The 15,214-nt window shown below is 33.0% G+C and overlaps 3 protein-coding genes across 3 annotated transcripts; 1 reads left to right on the top strand and 2 right to left on the bottom strand.

The window, feature by feature from the left end:
- Positions 1 to 173: 173 nt before the first annotated feature.
- LOC128196507 (uncharacterized) lies at positions 174 to 2,229 on the bottom strand. Its single transcript, XM_052877671.1, has 4 exons — positions 1,582 to 2,229; positions 1,282 to 1,487; positions 555 to 1,110; positions 174 to 473 (listed from the first exon to the last, which is right to left on the bottom strand). Exons 1-4 carry the CDS (start codon positions 2,227 to 2,229, stop codon positions 174 to 176), a joined length of 1,710 nt encoding a protein of 569 aa, XP_052733631.1.
- A 4,332-nt stretch (positions 2,230 to 6,561) lies between these two features.
- On the top strand, positions 6,562 to 10,814 carry LOC108337498 (peroxisome biogenesis protein 19-2). Its single transcript, XM_017574072.2, has 5 exons — positions 6,562 to 6,716; positions 6,789 to 6,837; positions 6,939 to 7,215; positions 9,618 to 9,934; positions 10,575 to 10,814. The coding sequence occupies exons 1-5, from the start codon at positions 6,677 to 6,679 to the stop codon at positions 10,618 to 10,620; spliced, it is 729 nt and encodes a 242-aa protein (XP_017429561.1). The 5' UTR covers positions 6,562 to 6,676; the 3' UTR covers positions 10,621 to 10,814.
- A 284-nt stretch (positions 10,815 to 11,098) lies between these two features.
- LOC108337404 (probable pectinesterase 68) lies at positions 11,099 to 15,194 on the bottom strand. The gene is made up of 5 exons (XM_017573962.2): positions 14,840 to 15,194; positions 14,454 to 14,643; positions 13,756 to 13,962; positions 11,665 to 11,900; positions 11,099 to 11,518 (listed from the first exon to the last, which is right to left on the bottom strand). The coding sequence occupies exons 1-5, from the start codon at positions 15,091 to 15,093 to the stop codon at positions 11,362 to 11,364; spliced, it is 1,044 nt and encodes a 347-aa protein (XP_017429451.1). The 5' UTR covers positions 15,094 to 15,194; the 3' UTR covers positions 11,099 to 11,361.
- Positions 15,195 to 15,214: the final 20 nt, after the last annotated feature.

Genomic DNA, 15,214 nt, shown 5'->3' with positions numbered 1-15,214 from the left:
TCCCCGAGCAGTTTAATTAATAGAAGAAGTGGTCCCCTAGTACTTTAATTAACATTGGATGTGGTACACTATATGACAAACAAGTTGTCCAAAAAATATTGTGCCCACTACAAATGGTCTCCCTAAGTGGGTGTCAATCAGTACATTATAGCATTAAAAAAAGTCTGTGGATGTCAATTGCAACTTGCTTGAGACCCTAGAAATTGTGCAGCCAATCTTGAGGATGTTCTTCTTCCCCCTTGACGCATATGTGCAGCCCCTCTAAGTTGTGATGTTCTTTGACCTTGTGAGGTTGATGCAGATGGTTCAGTAGCCGCTGCAGTTCTTCTTGCAGATCCTCCCCTTCCAGTTGATGCAGATCCTCCCCTTCCAGTTGATAAAGATCCTCCCCTTCCAGCTGATGCACTTCTTCTTGCAGATTCTCTCCTTCCAGTTGATATAGATTCTCCCATTGCAGATGTGCCTCTTGTGTCCTGTCAAAGGCTTAAGGTAGTTAGATTTGATGTATGTTTTAAATAAATGAATTTGTAAATAACATGTTCAGGAGGAAGTACCTTGCTTTTCTGCCCCCTTTTACAACTTCTTACATTGTGTCCATATGCATTACAACTGCTACACTTCATACCAATATTTTTCTTGGACAACTTTGAATGGTTGACATATTCATCAGCTTCTCTTCTTCTTAACTTTTTAGGCCTCCCAGGAGGTGTTTTATAAGTGGGTGGCAGTAGTGGGGCAGTGTCGGATGTAGGCCAAAGTTGTTGTCCATTGATTGGAATTATTTGAGGTGCATAACAAGTGTTATAAGCATGTTTCTTGTAATATGGATGAACATAATCTTCTGGGTTTTCTAATTTATAATGTATGGCAGCAACAGCATGTCTACAAGGTATTCCAACCAAATCCCAAAAGTAACAACTACAACTATTATTACTTATATCAACTACAAACTTGTCCATTGTAAAGCCATGAATAACTTCAAATTTAGCACCCCCTGCCCAAACTGGAAGCCAATTCCCACTCTTTTCAACTTCCCTATCAAGTCTTTTTCTCGGTTTAGGCATAACATCACCAGGATAATTGATCACTTTTTCTCTAAGTGTTGCAAACCTACTCATAATATATGACCTAATTCATTCCATCATAGTAATTATAGGTTTGTCTCTTGCCAGCAAAATAGTACTATTAAATGACTCAGTCAAATTATTGATCAACACATCACATCTAGGATAAGCACTAAATGCATGTTTACACCAAGATTTAGTTGGAATTGTCATTAACCAATTATAAGCATCACAATTCACAGTCTTCAACTCACCCTTTTTTTTTTCCCAGTCCTGAAAGTATGTTGCCTTGGCAGCCCCCATCATAAGGTCTCTAATGAGTAGTCCTCCACCAAATTTCTTCTTATAGTTATTGTACAAATGCCTTAAACACAGCCTGTGCTCCACCCCATTCAAAATCTCACCAAATACTACCATTAATCCCTGTCAACAAATGCCAACAACCTTTAATAAAGTTACTTAACAATTTTAATAAAAGAGGGAATGAAAAAACATATTGATGTATAAAGTAACTTACCTTTTGCTGATCCGAAATAAAGATCCACCGTTGACAATCTATGCCCCCAATATCACCCAGCAGCAGGCTCAAAAACCACCTCCATGTCTCTTTGCATTCATTTTCAACCACAGCAAAAGCTAGTGGGAAATATTGGTCATTAGGGTCTCTTGCCACTGCCACTAACAACTGACCTCCATATGTTGTCTTCAAATGACAACCATCTACCCCAATGAATGGCCTGCAACTACCTAAGAACCCCTCTTTACAGCCCTCTAAACACATGTAAAATGCCCCAAACCGTGGTGGCAAAGTGGGTTGGGGTTGATTGACCTTAATCTTGAATGTTCCAGCCTTTACTCTTAGCAACTCAGCCACATAATCATACAAACGTCCATATTGTCGTTCTCCATCACCCACTAAAGAATCCATAGCAATTTGCTTTGCTCTTCCTGCTTTCCAAGGAGAAATTCCAACACTAAAGGACTTTTTGATTTCATCTATGATTTGGTTCACTGTCATGCCTCCCACATTTACAAATCTGTCTACCAATACTTGTGCAATCCATTGCACACTTGCACTTTTGTTACCAAAAACCCTTCCACACTTGTGACGTCCAACGAGAGTTTTCACTCTAAAAGTTTCCCTTCCTCCTACCTTGCTAGCCATAATTACAAAACCACATCCCTTTTAACAAACTGCCCTCACTCTCTTCAAATCATACTTAACAAACTTCACTTCTTTTCCATTTAATACGCTATGCTCCTGTAGGGCACTTTTAAAATCTTTCAATGACTTAAACTCCATCCCCAATGTAAATTTGAAGCTCTTGGACATATCATCTGCTCTATACTTTGGAAACTTCCTCCTATTCTCACTAATAGCCTCATCACTATCCACATTTGAAGATAATTCATCAGTATTGTAATCTTCATTTATCTCATGCTCATGCTGTCCAACATCTTCGTTAATCATAAATGACCCCTCACCACCACCGTTTCTTCTCCTCACACTTTTCTTCCTCTTTTTCATTGTACTCAACCTCTCTAAAACAGGATTAATATTTCTTCTTTCTTCCTCCACCCTCTCATCCTCCATCCCGAACCCATCATCATCATTTTCCATTCTTTCCTCTTCACTATCATCCACATTTTCCACCACTTCTTCCTCAGCCACATTGCCCTCTTCCTCTTCCTCATCAACATAAGTCTCTTCCTCACCCCTCTGTACATATTCGTCCTCAACATTCCCCTCTTCCTCTTCGTAATCCATTAGGACATCTTCTACTTCTACATTCCCCTCCACCCCACCAACATAACCATCTTCTTTATCCACTGCATCATCTTCTTCAGCCACATAAGCATGTGCTTCATGAACATAACCATCTTCTTTATCCACTACATCATCTTCTTCAGCCACATAAGCATGTGCTTCACCAACATAACCATCTTCTTTATCCATTGCATCATCTTCTTCAGCCACATAAGCATGTGCTTCACCAACATAACCAACTTCTTCATCCACAATAGCATCTTCTTCAACAACATATGCATGTATATGTTCGACCTCTTCTTCCATATTTACCTCTTCCTCCGTCTCCTGTACTGCCTCTTCACCAAAACACAGAAACTTAACTTCGTCTGGCTGACTAGGTTGTACATGTTGGACATAGATTTCAACCTCATCATTATTTGCATCTGCATAGTTAGCCAAGAACAGTGCTTCCCTGTCATCACTGAGTAATCTCAGGTTGTTCATCGCCTTTTGTTTTGCCCCCTTCCACCATAGCTTGAACTCTGCATCATACTTGAATTCTTTAACATATCCCAATGCTTCAAAGTAAGACCACCTGTCCGGATCAATTCCTTTTATAACATGTATTTCTCCTCCCACATATTCTATTCCCGTATTCTTCACGAACTTCCCCATGTGATGCAGAGAAAAATAAAAAACCATTGCTAATCCTACATTGTAAAATGCAAATTTTACTCACACAATGCACAACAAGCAATGGAGTGACAGTAAACGTAAATGAAAAGAACAAAATTACCTTCTTCGAATCACCTTCCTTACACACACAATGCAAACGAACACTAGAGCAACAACAATCGTCAAACCAAATTGATGGAACCACAACCCTAATCGCGACTTAGGTTCAAGATAAAACAAAGTTATCAACCCCAATTTTCATTCGCTTAAGAAGATCTCATCCCTTAGTAAGTATATAAGCCCTTATCTCCGTCATCTCATTTAATCATTAATCACTTTCAATTTAAAATGTAAACACATGTGGCAAACGTTTGAAAGGATACATGTCATCCAACGTGGCTATACGTTAGCCACATCACCCGAATTTTAACGCCGTTTGTTTTGGAGGACCAAAAATAATGGTTTCCTTAAGGACAGGGATCAAATCGTACAAAGTTTGAAATAGGGACGAAAAATAAAAATGCTTGATAGTTTAGGGACTAAAAACATATTTAACCCTTATAATAATTGAATGATATGAAAATTAAGATAATATATAAAGAAAACATTAAAAAAATATAGATTTTTTTTAGAAAGTTTTATTTAGAAAAAATATATAAATTTAAAATATAACAAAATATAAACTCCTTAATAGAATTTTATAAAAATTTTAAACTACAAAAGAGGTATAAAATTCAAAAATTCAAATTTAAATTAGGTAATTATTTGTTGAAGTTATTAGTTATTTAAATTAAAGCTAATCATTATAAAAAATAATTACTTAACAATTTATTTTCAAAATAAATTAATAACTTTTTTCAAAACTAAATTTTTTATTACTAAGTAATTTATTTTTAATTTTAATAACTAATAACCTTTTGTATTTTAAATTTTTTGATTGAATTTTTAAACTTTATACCTTTTGTATTTTAAATTTTTTATAAAGTACTATTAAGAATTTTTATATTATTATATGTTTTAGATTTATTTATTTTTCTAAATAAAAGTTTTTAAAGTAATTCTATACTTTTTTTAATATTTTCTTTAAAATATATTTTTACAAATAAACGTAAATGTTTTACATTCATATTACTAATTTTTAACTTTATATTAATTTTATTTCAAATATTTCCACCAATAATCTATTATTATCTAATTTTATTTTCTAACTTATTACATAAAACAATTTTATTACATAAATTATTTTAAAAAATAAACACACGTTTATCAAAAATAATTTCACCAAAAACAACTATAATCACAGTATTTTATTATAATAATTTTTCTATTATCATAGTTACAATATATTTGAATTATCTTATTCATTATAATCACTCTTCAAATTTATTATTTCTAATTAATTTATAAATATTAAATTAAATATTTTTTAAATTTATATTCACACGAGTTTATAAAAGAATATAAATTTTTAATAAAATAATTTATTATACAAATATATAAACCTATAAAGCTAGGAAAAATATAAAATTCTAGCAATAAACAATCTACAAAATTAAAAAAAATATGATGAAAATTTAAACTTTTACAAAAAGGAGATTATGCTTGAATAGTAAACAAGTTTAAATTAAGAAAAAAAATTTCTTAATAGTCTGATCGCTTGAATAAAATTCAAAAGTAGTATATATTATTAAAGAAAAGTCAGCATATGAATTATGTTATTTACAATTATTTTGAACTTGTTTATAAATATTAATTTATATTGTTGTTTGTGATGATCATATTTTATGGAAATAAATGATCATATAACAGTACATTGATTTTTTTTTTCTCATTAAGAGTCAACACTTAATTAGAAAATCAGGATGAAGTCGTTATGAAAGACTTAATGCCTTTTCTATTTCCCTACCTTATTTATTTTTCTTTCTATCTTTTCTTAAAAAAAAAAACATTAACTATCTTTCGTATTCAAGAATAATGAATAAAAATATAAATAATGAATATGAATATTGATTATTGATATAGTACAATTTAGATTTGGAACAACAATATTTTTTTCTTTAAAAATAAGGTTTATATTTTGTATTTAGGTCAAAGAAAAAATAACTATAATTACGAAAACATTCTCATATAACTTATAAGACTTATATATGATGATAGTATATTATTATCTGGTATGAGATTTTCCTGAGTAATTTGCATATAGTATGCATAAGTTTAGTTAAGAATAAATAGTTAATATAATTTTTTAGATTGTAATTGAACTTAAGAGGACCTGAAGAAAATACCAGCTGGTAATAATGGATGAGACAACTATATGAATAAGTTGATTTATTTTTCTTTTATTTGTTCATTTTGTAACAGACAGATGTCATAATATAATTTGCTGTATTTATGCACAACCTTTATCCCAGAGTTGCATTCAACAACAATCAATCCATTTATTTATTATTAGTACAAACGCTTTTAAAGAGGTCTACCAAAAGAAATTATTCACATACTCATTGTTATATACTACAATGTAAATGTAAAAATAATACTTTCAGTTTTACTTTTAAATTTAAACCTTTACAATGGTGAAAAACTTAAATAATGAATCGATATTTTGGAATGTATAAAAAATAGTTTTTTGATATACAACTTATGCTTTAAATTTATAATATATAATTTTTTTAATGTACAACGCCTTCATCTTCATATTTAATCTCTATGTATACCGTTTAAATTTGCAGTAGTTAAAAATAATCACATATCAGAATTTATTTTTTCCTTTGTAATTTAAAAGAATAAAATTTATATATTAATTTGGATTATATTACAATTTATTTATTAAAGCATTTATTTTAATTATATAAATATATAAATAAACATATACCTCTTTGTTTTGAGAAAAAAGAAATAAAAAGGTTATAATATATTTAAATGACACGCGTGGACATACATTGGAAGCAGAGAAAAAACAAAAAAAGAATCTAATGAAATTAGATAAAAAAATCTAACGAAATTAGATAAAAAAATATGATTACGAATGAATGATGATAATATAATTGGAAAAAACTAGAAAAAAAAAGAATATTTATATGGTAAATGCCAAGAACAATGTAATTGGAATAGGATGAGAAAGAAGACTGCATAGTTAGTTTATTCATTCCATTAGCCATAGCAGCAGTGTTGTGTGGCGGTGACAACCATGGCCGACTCCTCTCAAGACCTCGACCAACTCCTCGATAGTACGTTCTTCCTCACGAACTCTCACTTTCTCTTATGTTAAATTATTTAACTGTTTCATTCGATTATTTCAGGTGCTTTGGATGATTTTCAGTCCTTCAACCTTAATCCTTCTCTTCCAAGGTTATCGTTTCCCCCCCTTTGTTCGACTCTGCAATATTTTAATTTATTTTTCTTTTACTGAATCTTTGAGTGTATGTGTTAATTTAATTGTGTGTTGGAAGTGGGGGAGCAATTGCGAGCAAAAACGAGAGTCCTTCGTTGCCGTCGGGGGTTCAGGGATTGGGCATGGGTTTACCTGATTTGAGAACGAAGAAAAAGGGGAAGCAGAAGGCTTCGAAGGACAGCCACGTGGCGGAGGCGCTGAACAAGCTGAGGGAGCAGACCAGAGAGGCTGTGAAGGGCCTGGAGTCTATGAACCCTCCTGCTGCTGATGATTTGGGGAAGGATGCATTGATGGAAGATTGGGTCAAACAGTTTGAGCAGCTTGCTGGCTCTCAGGTATTACTTTTTTTCATTTTCTTCCTTTGCACCAATTTTTACTTGATTTACTAATTCAGTATTTTTCTCTTGTCAACGCGCTTTAAGTTTGTCGTGTTATCTAGTTGTGAGGTGAAAATCGGTAATGGATTTTAGGGGCAGTTATTTGTGCTTTGTTTTTTGCACCTTCATGTAGTCTAACAGTTTGGATATGTGAGAGGGGGCGGTGTGGTGATATAGGGTTTTAAATTGCCGTGTTGTGGTTGTGGAAACTCCTAAAACCTTGATGTTGCAGCCAAAATTGTGGCTACATACCGGTTATTCAAACCTATCCGCACCCCATTGAGATGGAATTTGAGTAATCATCAAAGTTTTTTTTTCTCTTGCTTTGAGTGTAAGGAACCTAGGTCTTTGGTTTGGTCTATGTGTATAGAAAAACACCAGCCTTCTGTTCCAGGAGACTGAGAATTCCCTTGAAATCTGATGAAAGTTGGTTTGGCAACTGTCATTTTTTTCTCTTAGCAATTAATTTCTCTGCTGCTGCTTTGGACGATCATGAACTGTGGACTAGGTTGTTATGGTGTTTCCTGTGTATGATATTCCTATCATTTCTCACAAAAGTTAATATAATATAATACACACACACACACACAAAAGTTAATATAATATATCAAAGAGACAGATTGGAGCTAAGGGACCAATATTTATTTGCACTAACCTGTCAATAGTTGTGTATCAGAGGCAAATCAGTAATGTCGTAGGTTTTTATCTTTTTTTTTTAAAAAAAAATGTGCTTTTATACTGCACATATGCATATTGGGGCATCATATAGACATCTCAATGTTTTGGTAGTCAACTGATACATAAGAGGAGGAAAAGAGATAAAACGAATGAAAAAAATACGGTAATTCAAATGGTATGGTGATATTACTCAATGTGACCAAAAAGCTGACTGCTAGTTACATGAATGGGTGTAGTTTGAGGGTCACCTCCCCTCTCATAACTGAGCCAATTTCTAACTTTATAGCTAAATTCCCTTTCGCTCTTATTTATAGTCAATTCTATTGACATCTGATCCCCTCCTTGCCCTCTGCACTCATGTTCTTTACTACTGGTTGCCTATCAGATTAGCACTACATTCCCAATTACATTTAATCATTTACCCCTGAAAGTCAAATGTTCATCAGTCTTGAGCTGCTACGACTTTTTTCTTGCATTTGTATTTTGTGGATTATAGACTCTTTCCAATAATCCCTTTGGAAGATTTTTTATTGAAACTCCAATAAAAAAGAAATCAATTTGGAGGTTCCACTTTTATTAGTTATTAGATGTCCCTCCTGCTTCTTTAATAAGTTTTCATGCATTTCCTAAATATTCACTTGCAATATTGATATACTTTGGGAAGGGGTGGGGAGGGGGACTCAACTTTAACAGTAGGTGGTCTACCTGTGAGGCACTTTTGAACTGGTACTTGCTAGAATCTACCTTATGAAGGTGATTGATTGCTCGTATATATCCTTTGTTCCTTTGTGCTCTTTCTTTATGATTTAAATTGAAAATGGGATTTACTTTTTTTTATGCAATGACAAAATCCAACTGCTCGTACATTAGAAATCTAGGTTGGTACCATTGTGATGACATACCATGTTTGGTATTTTCTGAGTCCAAATGTCATGAAATTACGAATTCAGTTCATCCTAGCCTAGATGTTGGCCCTTATTTTATGCGTATCAAGTTTTTCCTTTATGGAAATGTGAATGCAGTGATCTTACTTTTAATGCAACAACTCACGTTCATATATTACCGTTGGAGATCCCACATCAATAAAATATGTGAGCAAATTTATATATAAATAGGTGTAAATCTCATTATATGGGTTTTATAAGATCAAATTAGATTTGAAATTCACTTTCTAAAAACTAGAGTCAAAGGTTGTTTGTCATGATGACAGCTTATTTAATTTGGTTTTTGTATTCAACTGATAACTTCTGTTTTTCTTAAAGAAGTTCAAACTAAATGAAGAATTAAAGTTGGAATCTATTAATCAAGAGAATGAAAAGTTAGTGAGATTTGAACTGTACGAACTTTTATGTGTCCTTATGCCAAGCTCCGCTCGGAAAAGAGACTGGTGACAGATGATAGGCCAAGCAAAGCAGAAATCGAGGCCTGGAATACTTCTTTTCATATATAAACATAGCCTCTATTATATCTTCTGTTAAATATGTGAAGCTAACCAAACTAGACCAAAGAATTTGCCATGTTTTTATTATAAATTTTTACTGAGGAAGCAAGTAATTAAGGGCATCAAAGATATTGTAACGACTAATGGTGCTATTTCTTAAGTTTTCATCATGGGAATACCGTATCTTGACTTCCTTTCCTGGATTTAATGCTAATAATGTTATTATTATTATTTTGTGTAGGATATGGAATCTATTGTGGAGACCATGATGCAGCAACTTCTGTCCAAAGAGATTCTTCACGAACCAATGAAAGAAATAGCAGAAAAATATCCTAAGTGGCTGGAAGACCACAAATCTAGCTTAAGCAAAGAAGAATATGACCGTTACGCACACCAATATGAATTGATACGAAACCTGAATGAAGTTTACGAAAATGATGCCGTAAACTTTAACAAGATTGTCGAGCTCATGCAGAAAATGCAAGAATGTGGACAACCACCAAATGAAATCGTCCAGGAGCTTGCTCCGGATTTCGATTTAGCGAGTCTTGGCCAGATGTAAGTTCCCTTGGTTATGTGTTGGTGGTGTTTATCACACTATGTACTTGTAGTATTAATCATTATTTACTTCTTTTTTTTAAATAAGACCCTCGTGTGAAAATAAGCATCGATTATTTTTAGCTTCCTAAACTCTGAACTAGATGAATAGTTTGTCTTGCAATTTTACATAAGAGGTGTATGTTGATTTTATAGCTGTTGTTTATGGGTTGAAGCTCAGTGTATCAGTTCTCACTTATGTTGATAATCAGTACTGGATAATAAAATAAATGGCTTCGTACAATCTGTAAAATCTGTATCTTTTATTTTAGTGCTTAAACAGTGATCTAACTTGCGGTGAATTACTAGTGCTGAAATGGTTATTGAATCATCATATAAAAGCTACGATTTTATGTAGAATTTGACTAGATCCTAGTTTAGGAATGAATCACCCTTATCTAAGCTTTGATCCTCCCCAGGATACCTATTCCTCTCCCCTGATAGGATGCTTTCCAATATATATTTTTTAAAAACAAAACCGGTTATCTGGCAGCATCCATTGTCATTCAGAAACTTATCACTACCATTTTTTTTACATCTTGCAGTTTTCAAACTACATTCTTGTATGTGCATCAACTGATGTGAACTTTTTCTCCTGCAGATCTCCAGAGATGCTTGAAGGTCAGCAAAATTGTTGCATAATGTGAAGCTATTTCTTGCCATTTATCAAGTCTCTTTGACGGTTTACATTACAGATTTTTAGGAATATTTGATTTTCGCGTGTCAGAATAAGATAGTTTTATGTGCTACAATGTTTTACCCTACTCACGACAAGGTTACGAGGAAACCACAATTAAAGTCTCCTTTGAGGGTTCTATATATCAATATTTTCTGCTGGAAATTATATTACGAGTTGTTAGTTGCAAACAAAATTTGCTTTCTGATTTGTTGAGATTCATTTGCCTTCATAATGAGTAATGACTAGCTATTTGCAAGGCTGAAAAACACCAGTAGATTTATAGGTAAGATACACGGATTATTCTTTCTGTAAAGGACTTACTAGTAAATGATGCCATAACTAGCCATTCTGTCTATATATTATCAAATATTCAAACACCAAAATCCTTTGTAGGAGTTTTGTGTAAAGTCCCCCTCCCCCTAACCTTGCAGTAAAACCAGCTGATAAACACGGAAATGAAATTTTATTCATAATAAAAGAATCAAGATATGGCATTTGAAAAGTGATAGAAGAGTACACAGTATACAAATCAGGCCCTCAACTGTATTTGTCAGTTGCGAAACAAAGGCCCCTCTTTTAAAGATTGAATGGATGAATTTCCTATGGTTAAACACAAAATGAAAAAATGACAGCAATGATATTGGGTGGACTAAAGCTGTGCAATATGTTGTTTTGGGGGCTCTTTGCATTTAGCTTGTTCAGCTGTTAGCTAAGCATCAGAGGGTGCCATCCAGTGTTTCCCATTAACAAAACTCTTGACCAGGAATGGGTGGGCAGATTCAAAATCTAGCTCTTTGGCTAATGGGACTCCACTTATAGCCGCAGCACCTGGTCCCCAGCATTTGTACACTCCAAAGAACACAGTCCTAAACACCCCAAATCAAGATAAATATTTTCAATTTAAATTGGAAGAAACATACCATAGTAAGATGATTATATAGTATGAAATGATAGTGGATAACCCAAAGAAAATTGTATGATTTAATATGACTAGAATATTGTTAGGTCTTACTTGTTATTGTAGGAAGTGTTCCAATCATCCCAACCACCATGTGCAACTATGTTGTCGAAGTAGGTGTAGGCATAGACAATCCTAGAGTACTGGCCCATTGCACGGCCCACATAAATTGGGCCTGTTCCTGTCACTTTGCACCGTACGAATGCGAAGCCTGTTTTCTCGTATGGGGATTTCCTATCTTGGGCTGCTATTGACCCAAATCTCGTGGCAATTGAGTGTAGCCTGCAATCCTGAACCAAACGATGCAATTAAATCATCCGTATATAAGAAAAATGATTAATGTCATCAACAATTAATATACATATAGAATGAGAGAATAAAAATGATAAGTTTATGTATTATATGGTTTGATAAAAAAAAAAGACAAAAAGTAAACAAGTATATACTAATTATAGATAAAATAAAGATATAAGTGTATTATTACTTAATATATAATTAGAGAATAACTGTGTTCTATCTTTCTAGTTCAAGGTATGCTACGTATAATACCTTGCATGAACCATGGGTCCAAATTGTTACACATGAATGATTTTACTTTTACTTATTATATTTATGCATATTTAGTATAATTTTGGTCAAGTAGCTTCTTTTTTCTTTTTTTTGCATAATTAACCTTTTGATCTTATAATAGAATAATGCTTTTGCTTTGGTTATTTTTTTTATTTGATTTTTTTTTTGCTTTTAGCCTTCAATGACAATTTTTTATTAACTCTGATATCAGTCAGGATGAGGTTATTACACATTGTGAATTGTTAACTTAATACTGTTGATGTCTTGAAAAATGTTACCGGAGACTAAAATAAAATATAATTTTTTTTATAGAGAATAAGATACAAAATATTTTTTTATGAGGATTAAATTAAAAATAATATGTTTTTTGGAACTAATATTAATATAAACAAAAGATAGCATACATTACGAAAGAGTAAAATAGACAAGTCGCTAAGGGTGGAAAGTTCAACCAGGTTTTAATAAAGCTTTAATATATAATTTATCTAAGTAGCTACATATATCCATCTTATAAAATAAAACAAGAATTATAAATTTTTCTTTTAATCCTCAAACATTGAGGTGATATTTTCTATGATTTTATTACTGTTATCTAATCGATATACTTGGTTCACATATCATGTGATTATGTAATTATATCATCTGGATGATGTTCTTAACAGATTTAATAAAGAATATTAACGGAAAAAACTAAAAGATAAAATCTTTTAAAGAAACAAAAAACAAACAAATGATAAAATAGAAACTAAAATCGAAACACTATGTTGGAATAACTAAAACTTTATTTATTAAGAACGCGTATTTGGAACAGCATTTTAAAATATAAACTAAAGAAAAACATAGCACTCGTTATGTACAACAGATAATTCATTCATTTATGCTCATTTAAACTTCCACAAATTATTTTTTGGTACGGAATGAGTGAAGAAGTTAAACTACTGGCAATTATATTGTTAAAAAAAAAAATACATTCACCATATGCTATACCTTTGAAACATTTGATGCTATCATTATTTTATTATAAGTAACTAAAGTTATAAATTTCGCTTGGGTTTCGTTTTTGTATTTTTTCTAGATAGAAATAATTATTTTGTATATAATTTTTCTCTATTAAATATAGTTTTGAGAAAATAGAAAACGATCAATATAAGAAAGCACGTACAGTTAAATTAAAAAAAAAATGGAACCAGCTTTGAGAATAAAAGCACAATGAAATCACGTGTGAGTAGGTACGAAATTTCAAACAAAAAGCCAAAACAGTGAAGCTGTAAAAGTTAGAAAAAGTTTGATTTATTTATATAATGGCAAAGTGGCAAAAAGCTCACATCCTTTTTCATGCAAACCACCATGTCGTGCACCACTTACTCCCTAGCAAATTTTAAAAAAAGCAAAAAAAACTGAAAGTGGATAAAAAGATGAAATAATAATTTAATGAAATTTATGTTTGATCAAATATAATATAAGAACAGTGTGAGAAAAACAATTTTGGTCTGACAAGAAAAGATAAAAATTAAAGGGTGCATGGTAGCATGTAGAATAAAATACTCAAAAATAGGTTAATGAAATTAATATTACCTTGTACATGGACCTGCCATTTCCAAAAATGAAATCGATGGAACCCTCAATGTAACATTCTTTGAAGTAATGACGGCCAGCATCGTCGCAGAGAGTGTCTTGTGCACCGTAGAACCCGCAGCCGGAGAAATAGGCTTTGTCCCCGGAAATGCGAAACGCCGCCGCTTGCCACCCCTCCATTCCCGGCATCGGCGCCGGAGAAGTGTTCTGCACCGTTTCATATTAATTTATTGATTGCATCTAAACTTTTAGCCGAAAGGAATAATCCAAGTCCACAAATTCAACGCTTCGAAATAGTATAAAGTGGTTAATTCATGCAATGCATGGACCCATCTACCAGATAATTATTGACTCTATAATAATACATCATCATCATACACGCAACACAAGTTTTTTCTCATTAAACTCCACATATACCCAGAACAAAAAAAAGTTATTAGAACCCTACTTTGTGAAACGAGTAGAAAAATGGGTAGGGAATGTTCTTCTCTTCCCTTCTTTACAAACAGAAAAGAATGGATTTTGTTCAGTTCCTTTGCTTGATCTTTCTGAAACAGTTTTTACTCACATGCATTTTCAAAACTCTTATGATGTTACGTTAAAAAGAATCTTTAGAGATGCAAACAAAAAATGGGTTAAGTGTCAATAAATGCATTGACAATGACAGAGCATAGCATATACTGAAGTTGAAAAGTTACCTTGAAGCTGATATTCCTAGCAGAGAAATAGTTGGCAAAAACTGTAACAGAAGCTGTTCTGTAAGTACGCAATTGTTGGCCGTTGGGACCAGGGTCACTCGCCCTGTCATGCCATTCTATCATCGTCACATCTCTCCCCGCTCCTTCGAATCTAATGTACGGCTTCGTCACGGGCACTACCACCTTCTCTCTGCACCAACAAAACCAAACACTTTACTGCCATTAATAAACAAAAAAATTGTTTGAAAAGCTATAAATTAATGGAACAGAAGTGCGTGCAAAACGAAATTTAGCTACTTGCTTGCATACATTTAAGTAATGCAATGAATGATAATAAGTTAATGCGTATGAAATAATAACCAGTAGAAGAAGAATGATATATATACATGTAATATCCGGGGCTTATCTGAATATGAATGTTCATTGTGTTGTTGTCCGGGACAGCATTGACGGCGGCTTGGACTGATCGGAAATGGCCTCCGCCGTTAATGTCGACGGTGATAACTCGGTGTCCGGTGGGTCCGATCCACCTGGATGAGTTTGTGGAAGACAGCATTTTGGGAATGGTGTCGTGGTAGGTTGTGCATGTGACAGTTGTTGCATGCAATAATAACATGCAAGCAGTGAAAAGCAGAAACATTTTGAAGATGACACTACAGTAGCATTGGAGAGTACACTAGAGCGAGATTGTAGCTTACAAGAGAATGAAATGCGTGTGAAGAAAAAGCAGATGGAATTTGCAACGAGGAAGAAATAGAACA

The sequence above is a fragment of the Vigna angularis genome, chromosome 1 (genome assembly GCF_016808095.1).
Source record: "Vigna angularis cultivar LongXiaoDou No.4 chromosome 1, ASM1680809v1, whole genome shotgun sequence".
In the NCBI taxonomy this organism is placed as follows: Eukaryota; Viridiplantae; Streptophyta; class Magnoliopsida; order Fabales; family Fabaceae; genus Vigna; species Vigna angularis.
This window is presented reverse-complemented; position numbering and strand designations above follow the sequence as displayed.